The sequence below is a fragment of the Cervus elaphus genome, chromosome 20 (assembly GCF_910594005.1).
Source record: "Cervus elaphus chromosome 20, mCerEla1.1, whole genome shotgun sequence".
NCBI lineage: Eukaryota > Metazoa > Chordata > Mammalia > Artiodactyla > Cervidae > Cervus > Cervus elaphus.
Window position 1 is genome coordinate 81,215,810 of NC_057834.1, and position 20,617 is coordinate 81,236,426.

The 20,617-nt window shown below is 38.7% G+C and overlaps 1 protein-coding gene across 6 annotated transcripts in view; it reads left to right on the forward strand.

Annotated features, from left to right (window-relative positions):
- Positions 1-17,193, forward strand: part of MCOLN3 (mucolipin TRP cation channel 3) — a 42,075-nt gene extending 24,882 nt beyond the window's left edge. For 5 of the 6 annotated variants that reach the window (XM_043878370.1, XM_043878376.1, XM_043878371.1 and 2 more), the window contains 7 exons: positions 1,647-1,746; positions 4,806-4,918; positions 5,000-5,149; positions 8,622-8,723; positions 8,832-8,954; positions 10,071-10,277; positions 14,469-17,193. In XM_043878370.1, coding sequence (XP_043734305.1) covers positions 1,647-1,746; positions 4,806-4,918; positions 5,000-5,149; positions 8,622-8,723; positions 8,832-8,954; positions 10,071-10,277; positions 14,469-14,603 — 930 coding nt within the window. In that variant the 3' untranslated portion in view covers positions 14,604-17,193. The remainder of the gene's footprint in view (positions 1-1,646; positions 1,747-4,805; positions 4,919-4,999; positions 5,150-8,621; positions 8,724-8,831; positions 8,955-10,070; positions 10,278-14,468) is intronic. The other variant, XM_043878375.1, reaches the window with a different exon arrangement.
- Positions 17,194-20,617: the final 3,424 nt, after the last annotated feature.

A 20,617-nucleotide genomic window follows, 5' to 3' on the forward strand; every position in this document is an offset into this window, starting at 1 on the left:
TTCATTGAATATCTTGGATCTGTGGGTTTATAGTTTTTATTATGTTTGACGTTTACTCAGTGTTATTTCTTCAAATATTTTTCTATCTCTTTCCCCCTACTTTTCAGTTTCCAATAATATGTATATTTGGGCACTTGAAGTTGTCCTCTTCCTTTTATTTAATTTTCTATTATTTTCTCTGTGCTTGACTTTGAATATTTTTATTGCTGTGACTTCAAATCACTAATCTTTTTTCCTATATTATCTAGTCTGTTATTAGTTACACAGTATTTTTTCTTTTTCATTTAAAGAATTCAGTTTCTTCTAAACCTTGCTTAGATGTGATTGACATTAAGTCAGAGTTTATTGGATATTTAATGAGCACCTACTGTTTGTAAGACCCTGAGGCTCTTTGTGTGGGCAAAGAATGGTTTATTCTTGGCAAAGATTTCTGACTCATTCAGATAGTACTGAGCATCTTCCTTTTGTGAGGCTGGGTCTCAGCAATGATAAAGATGGGCATACATTATCAATATCCTTGGTTGCTTGTCATGGGAAGAAATTTATAGACTAACATGAGGGGAAACAAAGTAACTAGACTTGCTAAGTTTATTTGTAATCTTGTGTCTGAAGTGATATCTGATTACCCCACATGAAGATTTTCAATTAAACTCATCTAAAAGAATCCACCTGCAATGCAGGAGACCCAAGTTTGATCCCTGGGTCTGGAAGACCCCATGGAGAAGGAACCCACGCCAGAATTCTTGCCTGGAGAATTCTGTGGACAGAGGAGCCTGACAGGCTACAGTCGATAGGATCACAAAGAGTCAGACACAACTGAATAACTAACACAACAAATTGCAGACTTGAACTTTCCTTTTACTTTAGGACTTGAGAGAAGAGGCACCAAAAATGAAAACAAAACCCCCAAAGCAGACTAATTTCCTTAGTTTGCCTTCCAAGTGTCTGCAAGGAGAAGGTGGGGGGAGCCTGAAGGGGAAGACGGTGGAAGAGCTATGAAAGGTGTTCTAGCATGGCTTTGTCCTGTTGGTGCCCGGTATCCCAAAACAGTACCACAGTCCCAAAACCAACCACTGTTGGTTCCCTGTGACCACATCCTTTGTAATATTGTACAACAGTTCCAGAGTGACAAAGAAAACGAATCTTGGGAGGAAAAGTGAAAAAGCTCCACCTGAAATGTTTCAAGACAGAAATAATGAACATCTGTGTTAGTAAGAACAACATTAAAAATCTATCCCTAGCCAAGGCTCTGCTGAAAGAAGGGGAAAAACGTGCTTGTACTTGCTCAGGAGGACATCTAGAGGTGCTTAGAATGAGAGGAGGGGGAAGTTCTCTTGTTTTACAAGTGGTTCAGGGCTTGAATACTACCCTAGAAACTTAGGATTTTTAGAGACTAAACATTCTTTATGGAAGATCTAACTCAACTTTCTCAGCTCACAGAGAAATAAAGGGGACTTCCTGAGGTTGAATGGAGTTAGCATCAGGTGAGAGTTGAGGGTCTGGGTTTCCTGTAACTTTGGGAGAATTGCTTCCTAATGAATGCGTAGCGGCACCTTGGCTTTAAAAGTAGTAGATCAAAAAAAAAAAAAAGATTAAAAAAAAATAAAAGTAGTAGATATGTTTTTGACTCTTCCTGTTCTTCACAGATAACTTTTGACAACAAAGCCCACAGTGGAAGAATTAAGATAAGTTTAGATAATGACATTTCCATCAGAGAATGTAAAGACTGGCATGTATCTGGATCAAGTAAGTAATGAATTTTACTAGTTTTCAAAATGGTTAATAAATAATATTAAATGGTTATTAAATTACTGGTCCCAAGGATATGTGGAACATCAAATGAAAGAATTGGATCATGTCCAAGTCCCTAATTCATTTTAGTTATCTAATGTTCCAAGTAATTCATAAGTTATTAGTAATGTAAATGGTTTTTCTTGCCTTTTCCATGAGACTTCACTGGCTAGTCCTTACCAAAAAAAGTGCTTATAATTACCCCAACAACAAAAATAATCACATCTACTCAAACCAATATTTATTGAGTGTTTATTGCATAAGTACTTTGACCTACACTTTCCTTACTTCCGTGTTTTAAAATATCTTTGAGATAGGTAGTATCCCTTTTTTACAGATGAAGAAACTAAGGCTCAGAAATGAATTTTGGTGTCTGTGGTCATATATTCAGGGGGAAGTCAGGTAGGATGTGGCCCTGAAATATCCCACACATGATAATTACCTTCTATCCACGTCAAAAAGTAGATGAAATAAGGACAGAGTACAGTCCTAGAAATATGGACACAAACTCAAGTATAAACTGAGTATCCCTGAGAATTTTGGAGCTGAACTGGATCAAACCAACTGGAAAGAATTGCTCTTAGTTCCTTGTAGTCGTGTGTGATAGTGTGTTCTGCTTGACTTTAATGATTAGGTCTGAGGGTCTTGGATTCTAGTGAGCAAAAGCACCATTCCAAGTACTTGCTAAGATGCAGTTTTCCCAGCTTCACACAAGACAGTCAGTAGGTCTGGTGGTGAGACCCAGGAATGTGCAGAGAGTCCTTATTCAGACCATACTTGGATAATAATTACTTTAGGGTTCCCTACTAATGGATTCACAAAGTTCAGAAGTAGTAATAAGATAGCATGAATAAATGAAATAGAATGTCTTCATTTTAGTATTCTTTTCACTAATAGGTAACTTCAAATATATGAAGATCTGAACTCACAAACTTCAATTATAAAATGTCAATCACAAAATTGTTTATTTGAAACACAAGCCTGTTTTGTCATCTGTAAACATCTTAATACTTCACACACTTGGGAATAGGAAAAATGAGAGCATATGAAGGTGCCTGGCACATAAGCTTTCTCTCAAATGTTTGGTTCTTGGATTTTAAGTTTTCCTGAAGTAGATTTAATCCTTCATAGAACATTTAGATGCCTCTTGACAAAATTATGGGTTGCTTCATTACAGAATAGTCTTGAGTTCTTTCCATCAGCAGAGAGCAGCCCAACTTGTTAAGTAAGACAAGCTCTGTAAGAGAGCATGTGACGGCCACCCTCTGCTCTTCACGTAGCTGTGTTTCTGCTGGGAGGACTGATTGCCAGAACCTCTGTGTGGGTGGCTCTGCCTTGTCATTCAAGTCTCAGCTAAGAGCCACTGCCTCTGGTGAGGCCTTCCTTCACTGTGTTGTACAAACGAACCTTTCTTCTCCCCATTCCCTCTCCCAAAGCTCCCTCAGCAGTGGTGCTCAAATTTTAGTATTACCTGGAGAGCTTAGGAAAGCAGTTTTTGATTTACTAGGGCTCGGGTAAGGCAGGAGGGTGTTCATTTCTAAGACGTTCCAAAGAGATGCCAAGAACTACTAACAGAGTGACAGATGCTGGAGACAAACTGCAAAGGTTTTAACACTGACTCTGCACTTACTGGCCATGGAATCTTAGGCAAGTTCTGTGACCCCTCTGGGCTTCAGTTATCTCACCTGCAGAGTGGGGATAATCATACCTACTTCGTGGGGTTACTGTGAGGTGCAGATGAGTTAAATCTTCAAAAATGCTTGAAACTATGCCAGGTAGGAAATACACTTAATAGCTGTTTGGATTTACTTTCTTCCTATCCCTTACTCCTATCAGGAAGTGGTTTGTTCATTTACTTCTTTACTTTTTTCTCTTATCTCACTGGAGTAGAAGTTCCACAAGGTCAGGAACTCTGTCTCTCTTGTTCTCCATTGTATTCTCAGCATGTGAAAATGCACCTGATGCTTAATGAGTATTTTATGCCTAGATAAGTATATTTAAATAGGATATGCAGGAACCCTAACTGTATTAAGAACAAAAGATGACAGGTGATAGTTAAAGATCTTTGATACGTGGTTTTTAACCTTCTTTAAATACTAACAGAAGAATTTGTATCAGAGCTTTTTCTGTGTGTTATCTTTGTGGAAAGAATACTTGAATTTTTAAAATTATTCTGAGCATGAGTGTGAAGAAGATCCATATAAAACTTGAAAATGTTTCTGAAGGATGGAAAAAAAAAGACTCGACACATTATGTTTTTCATCAAGTGATTTAACGTGAACATGTCAATTCTCCCTAGATTAATCTATAAATTCAGCATGATTCCCCCAAAAAATTAACAGTAAGATTTTTATTGGAATTTGACACTTTGATCCTGAAGAAATATGGAAAAATAATAAGCAAGACAAGCCAGCAGAAATTCTAATTTAATTAATTAATTAAATTCTAAATCTAATTAAATTCTAATTAAATTCTAATTCTAAGTAATGAGACGTATTTCTCTTAGGCATTAAAACACACAAAAAAATTGGAAGGGGGAGGATATGGTACTTGAATACATTCAACAGCCATTTGGTACATGATAAAAATGGCATTTCACATCATTAGCTCCTTTTATTGGTAAAAATTAATGAATACTGATGTCCAATGATGAAGAAGATGTGGTGATGGTGTGTAGGTATGTAAACTGGCATGATATTTTTAGAGAGCAGTTTCTTAGATCTATTTTTAGAAAGATGCATATGCTTTAACCCAACAATTCCATCTTTGGATATTCATCCGCCTAAAGAATCTCTTGAACCTGTGCACAAAGAGGACCTGGAGAATGGATTGTAGTAGTGAAAACCAGATTACAGCCTGAACATCCTTACAAATAAAGTATTGTACATCTGTACTGAAACAACACAATGCAGCTGTTAAAATAAATGAGGCTAAAAATGGGGGGAAAAGAGTAGAAGTGAATGTCACAACATTGATGGTTCCATTACATAAGCAGGTAACCTTCTTTCCTCCAGTTCAGAAGAACACTCATTACATGATGATCTTTGATGTCTTCATTATTCTGACATGTTTGGCTTCGTTAATCCTGTGTGTTCGATCTGTGTTGAGAGGACTTCAGCTTCAGCAGGTAGGAGTCACTGCTTTCTAGGAATGCACTGGTCATTTTGATTGACAGAAATTCACCATGCTTTCCCTCTTTTCCCTAAAGGAATTTGTCAATTTTTTCCTCCTCCATTATAAGAAAGAAGTTTCTGTTTCTGATCGAATGGAATTCATCAATGGATGGTACATTATGATTATTATTAGTGACATATTGACCATCATTGGATCAATTCTGAAAATGGAAATTCAAGCTAAGGTAAAATTTTTTCCTATTTATGTCATTGTTAGTATCAGATTTGCCTTAACTGTCATTTATTTTTCCAAAATGTAAGGATTCACAGAGTACAAGATTTTTTTCAAACATTGTTTTGAGTAAACCTGAAATAACAGTAATTTGTAAGAATCTAATCAGGAAATATTTTAGGCTGTTTTCAAAGTGTGATTTACAGTCCTCTGAATCAGGGTCATTTGGGTATCTGATAAAATACCCCACGTTAGACCTACTGAATGTGAACTCTGGGGTTGGGGCCTATGAATTCTTGCACACACTGAAAGTCATACACACACCAAGATAACTAAGGAAAAAGATTTTTGTTGTTGTTCTTACAAGGAATGCCAGAATCTTCAATAGAAAGGGTTGGACTGTGGGCAGGAGCTGGGGAGTGAGGCCAAAGTACTATTGTCCAAGTCCTTGCAGTTGTTCCTCTGTACATTCAAATTGAGAATATTCCCATTTTCTTACTGTTACCATTGATGTACTACAAGGTTTTCTGTTTTAAGTTAGGACTAATCCAGATTGTATATCAACCCTCCCCCAAAGCAAAAAAAAAAAAAAAAAAAAACTAATACTGTTCAAACCAATCTTGTTCAGATTTATGTTTTTCTATCCTCGACTGCAATTAAGGATGAGTATGAATCACATGGGGAGCCTGTTTTGGTTCAGATTCCTAGGCAGAGATCTCAAATGCAATAGCTCAGATATGAGAAGAGCTTATTTCTCCCTCATGTAGTTGTCAGGGTGGGTTTTCCAGCCTGGCACGTTACTCAGCTCCACACAGTCATTCAGGAATCTAAGTTTCTCCCATCTTTTTCTCCAATGACCATTGAAGGCTCACCCAGACTGCATGATTGATGCTGGATTGTCTCATGAACAGGTGCAGCCCGTGGAAGGGAAAACTTGGTGTGGTAGGTAGTAGGTCTCTTACAGTCTTATGCCTTGGCCCAGAATGGCAGCCTTCATTCTGTCCAGTCCTGCTGGAGAAAATTTAGTCAGATCTGACTGCAAGGGAGCTGGGGGAGACAGCCCGCACATGTACCTCAAACAGAGAGAGTGAGTTTAGAAGCTATGGAGCAGCTTTCACTATCTGTCAGGGTAACATATATCATTGAAATAGATATTTAACTTTAGGGAACAAATAAAGAGAAGTAGGGGGAGATTTGCAGCAAATCTTCATTTTTACTAATCTTCACCTACCATTAACTTCAGTGAGCCCTTAATGGTGTCCAGCAGTCTTTCTACATTTTTCTAGACCATGCATTCCCCCTGCTTTCTAGCTGATCATTTCATATTTTTTTCTCACTTGAAACTTCTAATACCTCTTTCCCATCCTTTCTTTCAGCTGATGACCCCACTTTCTGTTTCACAAAATAATAAACAGAATTGAAATTCTACAAATTCCCACTTCATTTATGTACCCATCAGCATCAATGCCCATACACCTTGTGTTTTCTCTTACTGTGGATATAATATTTAGGTTACTATCCAGGGCCAACTCCTCCACATGCCTATCAGATGCTGTCCTTACTCGCTTGTTCCAGAGCATGGCTCCAGCTAGTCTTACTCTGTTTCTTATGCATCCTTAATTTCCTGTTCTCTACCATGGCATTTCTATGAGCATGTTTTCTTGTTTTTTTTTTTTTCTTTTCCTTTCTAAAAAGACAAAATCTCAACCTATTCTCTCTCCAGCTACTTCCCCATTCTCTGCTCTCCTTTACATAGCAAAAGACCTCAAAAGATTATTTAGTACTGTTTCTGACTCTGTTCATCCCGTTCTCTCTTGTAACTGTTCTAATCAGGCCACATGGAAGGTGTGTTTTCCAATGACCTGTAACTGTTGCTGTGTCTAACATTCAGTGATTTACCCTTATTTTGACTCATTAGCTTTTTAACATTGCAAGCACTTTCTTTGTTGATGAGTTTCTTCACTGGCTGTCACTTACCTAATTTATCTCCTGAATCATGGCTGGTCTTCACTTCCCTTTGCTGTTCCCTCTCACTTCACCAAGCTATTTAAGTAAAAGAGCTTCAAGGCACCATGCTTAGACACATCGTTTTTCTGCCATTGTTTTGTGATCTTATCCTGTCCTATTGCCTTAAATAGTACCTATTTTCCAATGATTTTCAAATCTGTTTATCCAGTTTGGAATTATTCCCTGACCTCCAGTCTCAAACTGTTTCTTCCACATCTTCACTTGAATGTCTACTCAGCTTCACAAATTTAACATACCTAAAACAATCATTGTCTCAATGGACATGAGTTTGCGCAAACTCTGGGAGTTGTTGATGGACAGGGAAGCCTGGCGTGCTGCAATCCATGGGCTGGCAAAGAGTTGGACATGACTGAGTGACTGAACAACAAAACCACTCCACCTCCATAGTCAAAACTCACTTCTCTGTGGCCTTTCAAATTTCAGTTAATGGTAGCTCTTTTCAGTTGTTCAAGGAAAAAACCATAGATTCACCCTTGACTCCTCTTTTTCACTAATTCCCTCTCCTCCATATCTCATCCAAGAGAAAATCCTATTTGTCTACCTTCAGAAATCACCTCATCACCTCCACCATTCCCAGCCTGGCCCAAAGCACCATCAGCTCTCATCTGCATTATTGCAGTAGCCATCTCTCTCTTCCACAGTCTGCTGTCAACCGTAGAGCCAACATTGGATTACAGCACTCCTGTTTAGAGCTCTCAGTCTCCCCCATCTATTCAGAGTAAAAGGCAAAGTTGTTAAATTATACTTGTGAAACTCTAAAGTACCTGCATGCAGAGTACATCATGAGAAATGAATGTCTACTCAGCTTCACAAATTTAACATACCTAAAACAATCATCGTCTCAATGGACATGAGTTTGCGCAAACTCCGGGAGTTGGTGATGGACAGGGAGGCCTGGCATGCTGTGGTTCATGGAGTCACAAAGAGTCGGATACAGCTGAGCGACTGAACTGAACTGAAATGACTACCTGCTCCCTCACCTTGGTGACTTCTTACTCTTCCTTATTGTTCTCTAGCCAGACCCACTATCTTGCCAGATGCCCTCCTGCTTTTGGGCCTCTGCAGATACTGGTCCCTCTGCCTGGAAAGCTCTTCCCCTAGATTCTTGCTTGGTTTGCTCCCTCACTCCCTTCATTTTGCTCAAATGCCACCTTTTCAGTAAGACCTTCCCTGATCACCCTTTTGAAATGCAGTGCACAGCCATCCTCTGTCCCCTCCCCTGAATTTTCTCCTCACCACTTACCATCCTCTCATGTATGAAGGGTTTCGCTAATTAATTTCTATCATCTCTCTCTACATACACTAGAATGTAAACCTCATGAGGACAGGGAATTTTGTGTTCACTACTTTGTCCTTAGCACCTAGAATGGTGCCCAACTCTTTGCTACTCAATAAATAATTTTTGCCCCAATGAATTTCTGCTATATAACTGATAATTTTTTTCCACTGTGTTTTAGAGTCTAACAAGTTACGATGTCTGTAGCATACTTCTTGGGACCTCTACCATGCTTGTGTGGCTTGGAGTTATCCGCTACTTTGGTTTTTTTCAGAAATACAATGTAAGGAACTCCACAGATCTCCAAGCTGTTGGTATTTCTCTTTCAAAGTTACTGCACTGCTTTGTTTGAAGGACAAAGGGATTCTAATGACCTCTTTTACCTTCCCAGCTCCTCATTCTCACCCTCCAGGCGGCACTGCCCAATGTCATCAGGTTCTGCTGCTGTGCAGCCATGATTTATTTAGGCTATTGCTTCTGTGGATGGATTGTGCTGGGGCCTTATCATGATAAGGTACTGATAAACCGCTTTCTCTGTTGCTATTAAGTTCTCAGGATAGTACCAGTGTCTTGTTATTTTAAAATAAGCTGCTTTTACTTTGTGACTCAGCCTTAAAATGTTGAAGGTATTGTGTCTGTTGCCATGTTTTTAAACTGGTGAGGTAAGACCAGGTGGCACTCGTGGTAAAGAACCCGCCTACCAGTGCAAGACATGTAAAAGATGTGGGTTCAATCTCTGAGTCGGGAAGATCCCCTGGAGGAGGGCAGGGCAACCCACTCCAGTATTCTTGCCTGGAGAATCCCATGGACAGAGGAGCCTGGCGGGCTACAGTCCATGGGGTCGTAGAGAATTGGACACAACTGAAGTGACTGAGCACACACACAAGGTAAGACCGACGTGAGAGGATAGTTGATTCAGTTGGTTACCTCAGCTCCTTTTGTGAACTGTGTCAGATAGTTAAGTCCTTCCAGTGAAGCCAGGTTTGACAATTTGATTCATCAATATATATTGATGGGCTATTTAGGTAATTTTTATTGAAATGTGACTTTATTTTTAAAAGTAGTATAAGGAGAAACTTGTAGAAATATTTGAAAATTTTGTTTACTAGAGTTATAGTCTTGACTATAATACCATCATCTTAAATGGAATGAACTTTAGAACAGAAGCATGAGCATTCCTGTTCGAGACCTGAATTCTCTGGAGAAGCATTTCAAGGATCTCTTTCTACAGAAAAGTAAAGGAGAGGGGAAGGCTTGACTCAGAGGAGCTGGTCTGTCACCTTCAGTGTTTTTTTTCTTCAGTTCAGGCTCCTCCTATGAAGAGGAACATCAAGAAGGCGCTCCTTGTTCCAAGAAAAACAGTAGGCATGTACATACTATGTAGATCACAAAACAAATGTCTATAGGAATGACTTTTCCTGGTTGTCTCCATTGTGTACACGTTACTAAAATTTTGTTTGATTTTCTCTTGTTTAAAAAAAAAAAAATGCCTGTGGTTACCCAAGGGTATTTGTTTGAAAGGGTAACTTGGGATATCTAGTTCCTCTATTTTTATTACGGAGTCATGATCAAAGTCTCCAGTGGGAGGGAACATGAAATAAAATGAATTTTTTTTTTTTTTTTTTTGCAGTTCCGTTCTCTGAACATGGTCTCTGAGTGCCTTTTCTCGCTGATAAATGGAGATGATATGTTTGCCACATTTGCAAAAATGCAGCAAAAAAGTTACCTGGTCTGGCTGTTTAGCAGAATTTACCTCTACTCATTCATCAGCCTTTTTATATACATGATTTTAAGTCTTTTCATTGCACTAATCACTGATACGTATGAAACAATTAAGGTAGGTTCATCTAGAACCGCGAGGAGTGACATTTTCCTAGAACTTGTAGAGAATCAATAAAATACAGTACCTAATGGGGAGAAGATCAATGGAATGGTAATTTCTTCAGAGTAGAGAAAAAGGGCTTCAATTTTAGATCCCGAGAAACAGGATTTCTAGAATGTTGAAAGTTTTGTCTTTGAGTAACTGTGTTTTCAAACAAGCTTTCTAATCTTTTATTAGCATTATAAGGATCATTAGGTGTTGGGGAGTGAAACATGGCATTTCAGATGGTCAAAATTTTGTGGGGCGCTTTTAAAATCCAATTTTCATGAAGAAAAATTGACCTTTTTATTTGAAGTGTGCTGTAACTGAATGCATCATTCTGCTAGGCCCTTCTTGGGACCACCCCAGAGGCTTCGTCTCCAGAACAGTCAGGGAACTGATAGGTCAAGAACTCGCCATGTATGTGTTCCACATTTAGGAGCATGATTTGAAAAGCTGTTATTTAGTCCCTCAGTTGTGTCTGACTCTCAATCACTAATACTGTTATTCACACTGGATTTTAAAAATCAGTTTGAACCCTTTGAAATATGGAAAGGCAGAATAAATATCCATATGTATTCAAATTTCTAATAACCTTCCCACATGGTGCTAGTGGCTCAAGAACCTGTCTGCTAATGCAGGAGATGTAGGAGACTTGGATTTGATCCCTGGGTTGGAAGATCCCCTGGAGAAGGAAATGGAAATCCACTCCAGTATTCTTGCCTGTAGAATCCCATGGACAGAAGAGCCTGGTGGGCTACAGTCCATGGGGTTGCAAAGAGTCAGACATGACTGAAGCAACTTAGCCTGCACACACATGTTAGTAGTAGCACATTAGGTATATTATTGGCATAGACACTTCCATTTGGGGACATCTGTTTCTGAACATGAGAGGGGTAATGAAACATGATGTCATGTGAATAAATAAGGAGAAAGATGATCAAGAGTTGATGGATTATATATTGGTAATTACATATACCTTGTTCAGGCAACCAGGGCTGTGACTTCATTCTTACTGAATCAGATGTCAAGAACCGACTGTCCTCAATGCTCACTTGACTGACTTGCTTAGAGTCACCAAGGAGACTGGAAAGAATGTAGTTGTACCTGTCCAAATCCCTTCCCACGGTGCGCTAAAAGTTCACTGCCTTCACCTCTGCATATAGAAAGCTATATGTTCTCAACACTACTATTCAACTTAGTTTTGGAAGTGTTGGCCACAGCAATCAGAGCAGAAAAAGAAATGAATCCAGATAGAAAAAGAAGTAAAACTCTCACTGTTTGCAGACGACATGATCCTCTACATAGAAAATGCTAAAGACTCTACCAGAAAATTGCTAGAGCTAATCAATGAATACAGTAATGTTGCAGGGTATAAAATTAACACAGAAATCCCTTGCATTCTTATACACTAACAATGAGAAAACAGAAAGAGAAATTAAGGAAACAATACCATCCACCATGGCAACAAAAAGAATAAAATACTTATCTACCTAAAGAAATGACAGACCTATATATAGAAAACTATAAAACACTGATGAAAGAAATCAAAGAGGACACAAACAGATGGAGAAATATACTGTGTTCATGGATTGGAAGAATCAATGTCGTGAAAAGGAGTATACAACCCAAAGCAATCTATAGATTCAATGCAATCCCTATCAAGCTACCAATGGTATTTTTCACAGAACTAGGACAAATAATTTCACAATTTGTATGGAAATACAAAAGACCTCGAATAGCCAAAGCAATCTTGAGAAAGAAGAATGGAACTGGAGGAATCAACCTGCCTGACTTCAGGCTCTACTACAAAGCCACAGTCATCAAGACAGTATGGTACTGGCACAAAGACAGACATATAGATCAATGGAACAAAATAGAAAGCCCAGAGATAAATCCACGTACCTACGGACACCTTATCTTCGACAAAGGAGGCAAGGATATACAATGGAAAAAAGACAACCTCTTTAACAAGTGGTGCTGGGATAACTGGTCAACCACTTGTAAAAGAATGAAACTAGAACACTTTCTAACACCATACACAAAAATAAACTCAAAGTGGAATAAAGATCTAAATGTAAGACCAGAAACTATAAAACTTCTAGAGGAGAACATAGGCAAAACAGTCTCCTACATAAATCACAGCAGGATCCTCTATGACCCACCTCCCAGAATATTGGAAATAAAAGCAAAAATAAACAAATGGGACCTAATTAAACTTAAAAGCTTTTGCACAACAAAGGAAACTATAAGCAAGGTGAAAAGACAGTCTTCAGAATGGGATAAAATAATAGCAAATGAAGCAACAGACAAAGGATTAGTCTCAAAAATATACAAGCAACTCCTGCAGCTCAATTCCAGAAAATAAATGACCCAATCAAAAAATGGGCCAAAGACATTTCTCCAAAGAAGACATACAGATGGCTAACAAACACATGAAAAGATGCTCCACATCGCTCATTATCAGAGAAATGCAAATCAGAACCACAATGAGGTACCATTACATGCCAGTCAGGATGGCTGCTATCCAAAACTCTACAAGCGATAAATGCTGGAGTGGGTGTGGAGAAAAGGGAACCCTCTTACACTGTTGGTGGGAATGCAAACTAGTACAGCCACTATGGAGAACAGTGTGGAGATTCCTTAAAAAACTGGAAATAGAACTGCCCTATGACCCAGCAATCCCACTTCTGGACATACACACTGAGGAAACCAGATCTGAAAGAGACACGTGCACCCGTGTTCATCGCAGCCCTGTTTATAATAGCCAGGACATGGGAGCAACCTAGATGCCCATCAGCAGACGAATGGATAAGGAAGCTGTGGTACATATACACAATGGAATATTATTCAGCCATTAAAAATAATTCATTTGAATCAGTTCTAATGAGATGGGTGAAACTGGAGCCCATTATACAGAGTGAAGTAAGCCAGAAAGATAAAGACCAATATAGTATACTAATGCATATATATGGAATTTAAAAAGATGGTAATGATAACCCTATATGCAAAACAAAAAAAGAGACACAGATGTACAGAACAGACCTTGGGACTCTGTGGGAGAAGGCGAGGGTGGGATGTTCTGAGAGAATAGCATTGGAACAAGTATGCTATCAAGAGTGAAACATCTCCAGCCCAGGTTGGATGCATGAGACAAGTGCTCGGGGCTGGTTCACTGGGAAGACCCAGAGGGATGGGATGGGGAGGGAGGTGGGAGGGGGTATCGGGATGGGGGACACATGTAAATCCATGGCTGATTCATGTCAATGTATGGCAAAAACCACTACAATATTGTAAAGTAATTAGCCTCCAACTAATAAAAATAAATGAAGAAAAAAAAAAAAGAAACGAAAAAGAATAAAAAAAAAAAAAAAGGAAAGCTATATGTTATTCAAGGGTAGTGATATCTGAGGTCTCAAAGAGTAACATGAATGGACAGCTCTTGACACAAGCCTAGGACTCTTAGTTTAGATGTTAACCTCTTTCCACGGACTTGGGGCACTTGTCACATGGACGAGTCCTTTCTGATTCTTTCTGTCCCAGGGCCCGTTCTCGGGATCTTAGATCCCCAAACTGAAATAAATATTAGGCCCTTATATAAATCTGTCCATCTGGAAGAGAGACTCCAAAAGCATGTGCAGGCTGGATTTTCCCTGGAAGGAGGTCTCAGATTCAGATTCAACATGTCCATTTCAGGTTGACTCAGACCCATGAAAGAGAGCCCAGGAGGGCACTGCAGAATCTTAGACCCACTTTTCCTTAGCCAAGCCTAAGAGTGATTCTAGAGGCTCCATTGCCATGAAAATACGTGGAAGCGAGTGAACTATCCCTTTAGAAAAATCCCTACCTAACCCACCCCTGTAGATTTCTCAGGTGTCACTAGTGGTAAAGAACCTGCCTGCCAATGCAGGTAGATGTAAGAGATGCAAGTTCGATCCCTGGGTTGGGACGATCCTCTGGAGGAGGGCATGACAATCCACTCCAGTATTCCATGGAGAAACCCATGGACAGAGGAGCCTGACCATAGGGTTGCACAGAATTGGACACGACTGAAGCGACTTAGCATGCATCCCACCCCTGTAGCCAAATGATCCACTCTGAATTTGAAATAAAGCTGTTGTCAGGGGACTTACTAATGAAAACTTTTTTTCCTTTCTTTCTATATAGCATTACCAACAAGATGGCTTTCCTGAGACTGAACTTCGTTTATTTATATCAGAGTGCAAAGATCTGCCTAATTCTGGAAAGTACCGATTAGAAGAAGACACTCCAGTATCTATATTCTGCTGTTGTAAAAAGTAGCTGTTAGGCTAATCTGTGCTCTGGAGGGGATATATTATGTAAATGAGTTGGGAGATAAAAATGGGTATTATCAGTTGTAGTATGTCTGAAGACTACTATTTTGAGCAAATTGATGACTATAATTCATCAAGAACTGTGTTTATATTTTTAAAGCAATATTTAATGTCTATAGCTTTGTGCTAGGTTTATTTTAAAAAAACCCACTTTGATGAGGGAAACTTTTGGATTCTTGTCCTGTTTGTTTTGCCATAGTTTTAGAATATGTTTTCCATACTTTTCTTTACTCTCGCTTCCAGTTATTTTGACTATGCTGACTGTGTCATCAGTAGAAACAGTTCCTGGTCTGATGTCAGCCAAGTCACTAACCCTGGCCTGGACCATTCTCAGTGGTCATCTGAGAGACGGGAAGGTTGCTCTCTATCCAGTAATCATTGGTGGCTCAGATGGTAAAGAATCTGCCTGTAGTGCAGACCTGGGTTTGATCCCTGGGTGGGGAAGATGCCCTAGAGTAGGAAATGGCAACCCAGTTCAGTATTCTTGCCTGGAAAATTCCAAGGACAGAGGAGCCTGGTGGGCTATAGTCCATGGGGTGGCAAGAGTTGGACATGACTGAGTGACTTTAACTTTCAAAAGAAAGAATGAGAAAGAAAAAAGTCACCAGCTAACAGTCACATATTTGGTTCTGAAGGACAACTGTTATTTGATACTCTTGATTTCTGGAGAAGATCAGATTTTTTTTGTACTCAAGTATAGGTTTTCTCCTTTCCTATAGTATTAAAGGACAAACTTGAAAGAGTATTCTATAAATCTGTGAAAATTAAAGTGCATACCAAATGCATATTCAGTCCCACAAGGATCGATTTATTGGTACTTGCACAGCCTTGTGAAAAGTGCATGATGCACCAGGTCCCTTGGGGGAACATTCATTCTCACAGAAAAGAGTAGCGTCTCAGGGTCACTAATCGCGGTTTCATGGGGAGAAGTTCTATAACGGACATGAAAAATGTTTTGGAAAACAATTATGTTCAAAATTTAAAAATAAATGGGAAATGTATGCCTTAAAAAGACACAAAACCAAAGTCTCCACTCCTTGCAGACTGCTGATTAGAAGCTTCAGGGATTTTCACAACATAAGTCTTTGTTTTGTGTGCTATTTATTCAAACAAATTAATTCAATGATGTGATGTGCAATAAAGGTTTTCTGAAAGCAAGCTCTTTTTTTCCAAGGAAATTGATTATTTTTTTATTTTAACCTCGAGACTCTGAAATCTTATTGTTTAACACAATAACATTCATAATAATGACTCTTGGTGTCAAAATGTGAGATTCTGCAATGAATATAAGCTATTTTGTAGTACCTGTGGCTTTAAAAAACTAGAAATCTAATCTATAGGTTAATTTTTTTTCTTTGTTCTAATATTTGTGTCACAATCATTTTTGGAATTTGCTAGAATGCATTGAGTCTTGAGATTGTGTTCATTATCTGACAGATACTTCTTTTTACCCCTTGAGAAGTTTTTGGATTGGCAGTAATATTTCAGTGGAAATGTGAGACCGCTGACTTACTACTCTGAGGTTTTGCTTTGCCCTGAAGTCACTATGTTCCTCCTGTGAAAATACAGCCAATGACTTGGCACCTTCACATCTTTCTCTTGATTGTTCAAGATTTCTTATTGTCAGGAATCCGTGATAAAGTCCAAGGCCTAATTTTTAGTAATCATCCTTATGGTCTTAGCTGGAAAGCTTCTAAGTTTCTCACTGTTAGGTAGGATATGGGCTGTAGATTTTTCACAGATGTTCTTAATCGAGTTGAAGATATTTCTCTCTGTTCCTAGTTTGCCGACAATTTTTAAAATCATGAATGAGTATTGGATTTTGTCAAATGAATTATTTGCATCTATTGATATTATTGTGATTTTTTTTTGAGCTTACTGATATGATGAATTATATTAGTTTGAGTTTAGAGTGTTGAACTAACTTTGCATACCTGGAATAAATCCCAGTTGGTTGTGGTGTTTGATTATTTTTATATATTGTTGCATTCAATTTGCTAATCTTTTTTTGTTGAGAATTTTGCATCTATGTTCATGAGAGATATTGGTGTGTAGCTTTTTTGTTTGTAATGTCTTTATCTTTTTTTGTTGTTATCAGGGTAATGCTAGCTTCATGAATATGTTAGGAAGTATGATCTTTGCTTCTGTCTTCTGGAAGAGATTATAGAGAACTGGTATAATTTCTTCCTTAAATGTTTGGTAGAATTTACCAGTGAACCCATCTGGATGGGTCTTTCTGCTTCAGAAGATTATTAATTATTGATTCAATTTCTTTAATAGACGTAGGCCTATTGGATTGTCTGTTTCTTCTTACAGGCCAAGAATAGACCCACATCAATGTAGTCAACCAATCTTTGACAAGGAGCAAAGGCAATACAGTTGAGCAAAGACAGTCTTTTTCACAAATGGAACAACTGGATATTTACATACAAGAAAATGAACCTTGACATAGACTTTACATCTGTCACAAAAATTAACTCAAAATGGATCATAGTTGTATATGTAAAATGTAAAATTGTAAGATTCCTGAAAAAAAAAAATAGGAGAAAAGTCTGGATGACCTTGGGTTTGGCAACAACTTTCTAAATATAACATCAAAGGTACACTCCATGAAAGGAAAAATTGATGTTAGGTTTAATTAAAGTAAGAATTTCTGCTTTACAAAAGACACCATCAAAAGAATGAGAAGATAAACCAAAGACTTGGAGAAAATGTTTGCAAATGACACGTGATAAGGGACTTCTTTACAAAATATACAAAGAATTCTTCAAAGTCAACACTAAAAAAACAAAAAACTTGACTGAAAAATGGGCCAAAGACCTTAGTAGGCATCTCTCTAAAGAAGATAAACAGATGGCAAGTAAGTATACAAAAATGTGCTCAGCATCATATGCCTGTAGGAAATGGCAAATGAAAACAACAGTGAGACCACTGTATGCCGGGAGCCGTTATGGGGGGTCCCTCCCGTGACGAGGTCATGAAGAAAATACCAGGCAGGCAAGGCCGTCCGGGACCCCATCCATGACGAGGTCATGAGGAAAATACCTGACAGGCAAGGCCATCTAGGATAAGGGACCCTCCAGGTTGGCCTCGGCCTCTACCCTACCCTATATCCTCCCCCCTTTTCTGCTGTTCTTATTTGCCCTGCTGCAGATTCTTGTGTTGCCTGCCGAGAGCTCTCCTGCTCCTCTTTCACTAAATAAAGACCAACTTAAAAGCTAATTAATAAATCCCCTGGACGCTGGTACCCTATGAAGGGGCCAGGGATGAAGGAAATGCTTCAGTTCAAACCCTTTTGCTGGCATTCTGGCTTGTTTGATAAATGTGTGCTCTCATTGCACAAAATGCTCATGATTGTTCTAAACATCCTAAGTACAGTACGCTAACAAAAGAAACTATTAAGCATAGGCCCCTTCGCGGGGTGAGAAAAGCTCCACAAATATTATAGCCACAAATGTGCCTAATAGAAAATAGTTTAGATAGAGATTAGATGGCGACTTCTTGCAGCTAATTAACTTTTGGACTAAGAGCCTGTTTTGTGCCATATCTGCTGTTTTTGCAATCCTTTGCATTTCTGTTCTGTAAAAATGTAATCCTATCTAGTTCCCTTGGAGATGACACCTAATAGAAAATAGATTAACCACAAAAAAGACAGTGTCGGCTACTGAAGGTGCTTAACGTTGCACCAGGTGCAAGCCATAAATTTTCAACAGGCCTGAAAGCCAAAAGATATTATACATAGAGATTAACCATTAAAAAGGCCCTAATAGGCACAGAGCCCTTTGGGGGGTGAGGAAGCCCTATTAGAAAATACAAAACATATTGTTTTAAAAGTGGTTATTAGATCAACGTTTGATTGATGTTAATGTGCTGAGGTTGTGCAGTGGACACTATTGTTAATATAGTTAAAGATCTAGTAGGTAAGAGCTTAGCCCTAGTGTAAAAACAATAAGATAATTGTTAATTTTAACCAAGAGCGCTAAACAGGGGCTGCCTCACCAGAGTCACAGAGTCTTTGTGTGTTAAGCTTTTTAGATAAATTTAGCTGAGAATTTCTGCAAAAAGACTGACTTTTATGTTAACAGGATTGTATTTCTATTATGTTGCGACTTGCTGTACCATGAGACTGCCAATTTTCTGTTTTCTGCTAACCTCAAGGCCAGAAGATAATGTACAAAAAAATCTATGGAAAAGACTCTCATAAACAAAAATATACAGAGCACACCTGGTTTTGTGAAGGACAAGCTGATGTAATGTTAAACTAAGTCTGTATGCTTATCTGCCCCTTAGAAATGTACCAACTTAGGGTATAAAGGCTACGGTGAAAAATAAAGCAACTGCCAGACTCTGCTGCATATTCCTGGTCTGGTCTCTTTCTCTCTTTCTCTCTCTCTCTCTCTCTCTCTCTCCCTCTCCCCCTAGCAGACTTGGCCCTATCAAGGCCGGTCCTACGTGTCTCTCTCTCGCCGACGCCGTTCATCCTGAGGGTTCCCCTGGATCCTGCTGGGGCTGGACCCCGGCAACTGTATACCTAGCAGAATGGCCAAAATGTAAACCCTTGACAACACCAAGTGCTGGTGAGCTGTGTAGCAACAGGAACTCTCATTTGTTTCCAGTGGGAATGTAATATGGTACAGCTGCTCTGGAAGAAAATTTTGACACTTTATTATAAAACTAGTCTTACCATATAACCCAGCAATTATGCTCCTTAGTATTGATCAAAATGTGCTGAAAACTTTTGTCCACCAAAAAACCTGCACGTAGATAGAGCAACTTTATTCATAACTGCCAAAACTTGGAAGCAATCAAGACGTCCTTAAGTAGGTAAATGTATACATAAACTGTGCTACATTCAGTAATAAACTATCACTCAGTGTTGAAATAAGCTACTAAGTCCTGAAATGACATGGAGGAACCTTAAGTGCATATTCCTAAGTGAATGACGCCAATCTGAAAAGGCTACATACTGTGTGATTCCAAATACACAACATTCTGGAGAAGGCAAAACTATGGGGATAGTAAAAATATCAGTGGCTGCTAGAGGGTGGCAGGAGAAGAATAAATTGGCAGAGCACAGAGGATTATTACAGCAGTTTCTTTATCCTTTTGGGCTGCTATGATAGAATACCATTTTTATGGTGGTTTATAGCCTGGAAAATCCCATGGACTAAGGAGCCTGGTAGACTTTAGTTCATGGGGTCACAAAGAGTCAGACACGGCTGAGTGAATTCACCTCACCTCATAAGCAACAGAAGTTTATTTCTCACAGTTCTGGAGACCAGGCAGTCCAAGATCAAGATGCTGACAGAAAAGAAGAATGGAACTGGAGGAGTCAACCTGCCTGACTTCAGGCTCTACTACAAAGCCACAGTCATCAAGACAGTATGGTACTGGTACAAAGACAGACATATAGATCAATGGAACAAAATAGAAAGCCCAGAGATAAATTCACATACCTACAGACACCTTATCTTCGACAAAGCAGGCAAGGATATACAATGGAAAAAAGACAACCTCTTTAACAAGTGGTGCTGGGAAAACTGGTTAACCACTTGTAAAAGAATGAAACTAGAACACTTTCTAACACCATACACAAAAATAAACTCAAAATGAACTAAAGATCTAAATGTAAGACCAGAAACTATAAAACTCCTAGAGGAGAACATAGGCAAAACACTCTCTGACATAAATCACAGCAGGATCCTCTATGACCCACCTCCCAGAATATTGGAAATAAAAGCAAAAATAAACAAATGGGACCTAATTAAACTTAAAAGCTTTTGCACAACAAAGAAAACTATACGCAAGGTGAAAAGACAGCCTTCAGAATGGGATAAAATAATAGCAAATGAAGCAACAGACAAAGGATTAGTCTCAAAAATATACAAGCAACTCCTGCAGCTCAATTCCAGAAAAATAAATGACCCAATCAAAAAATGGACCAAAGAACTAAACAGACAT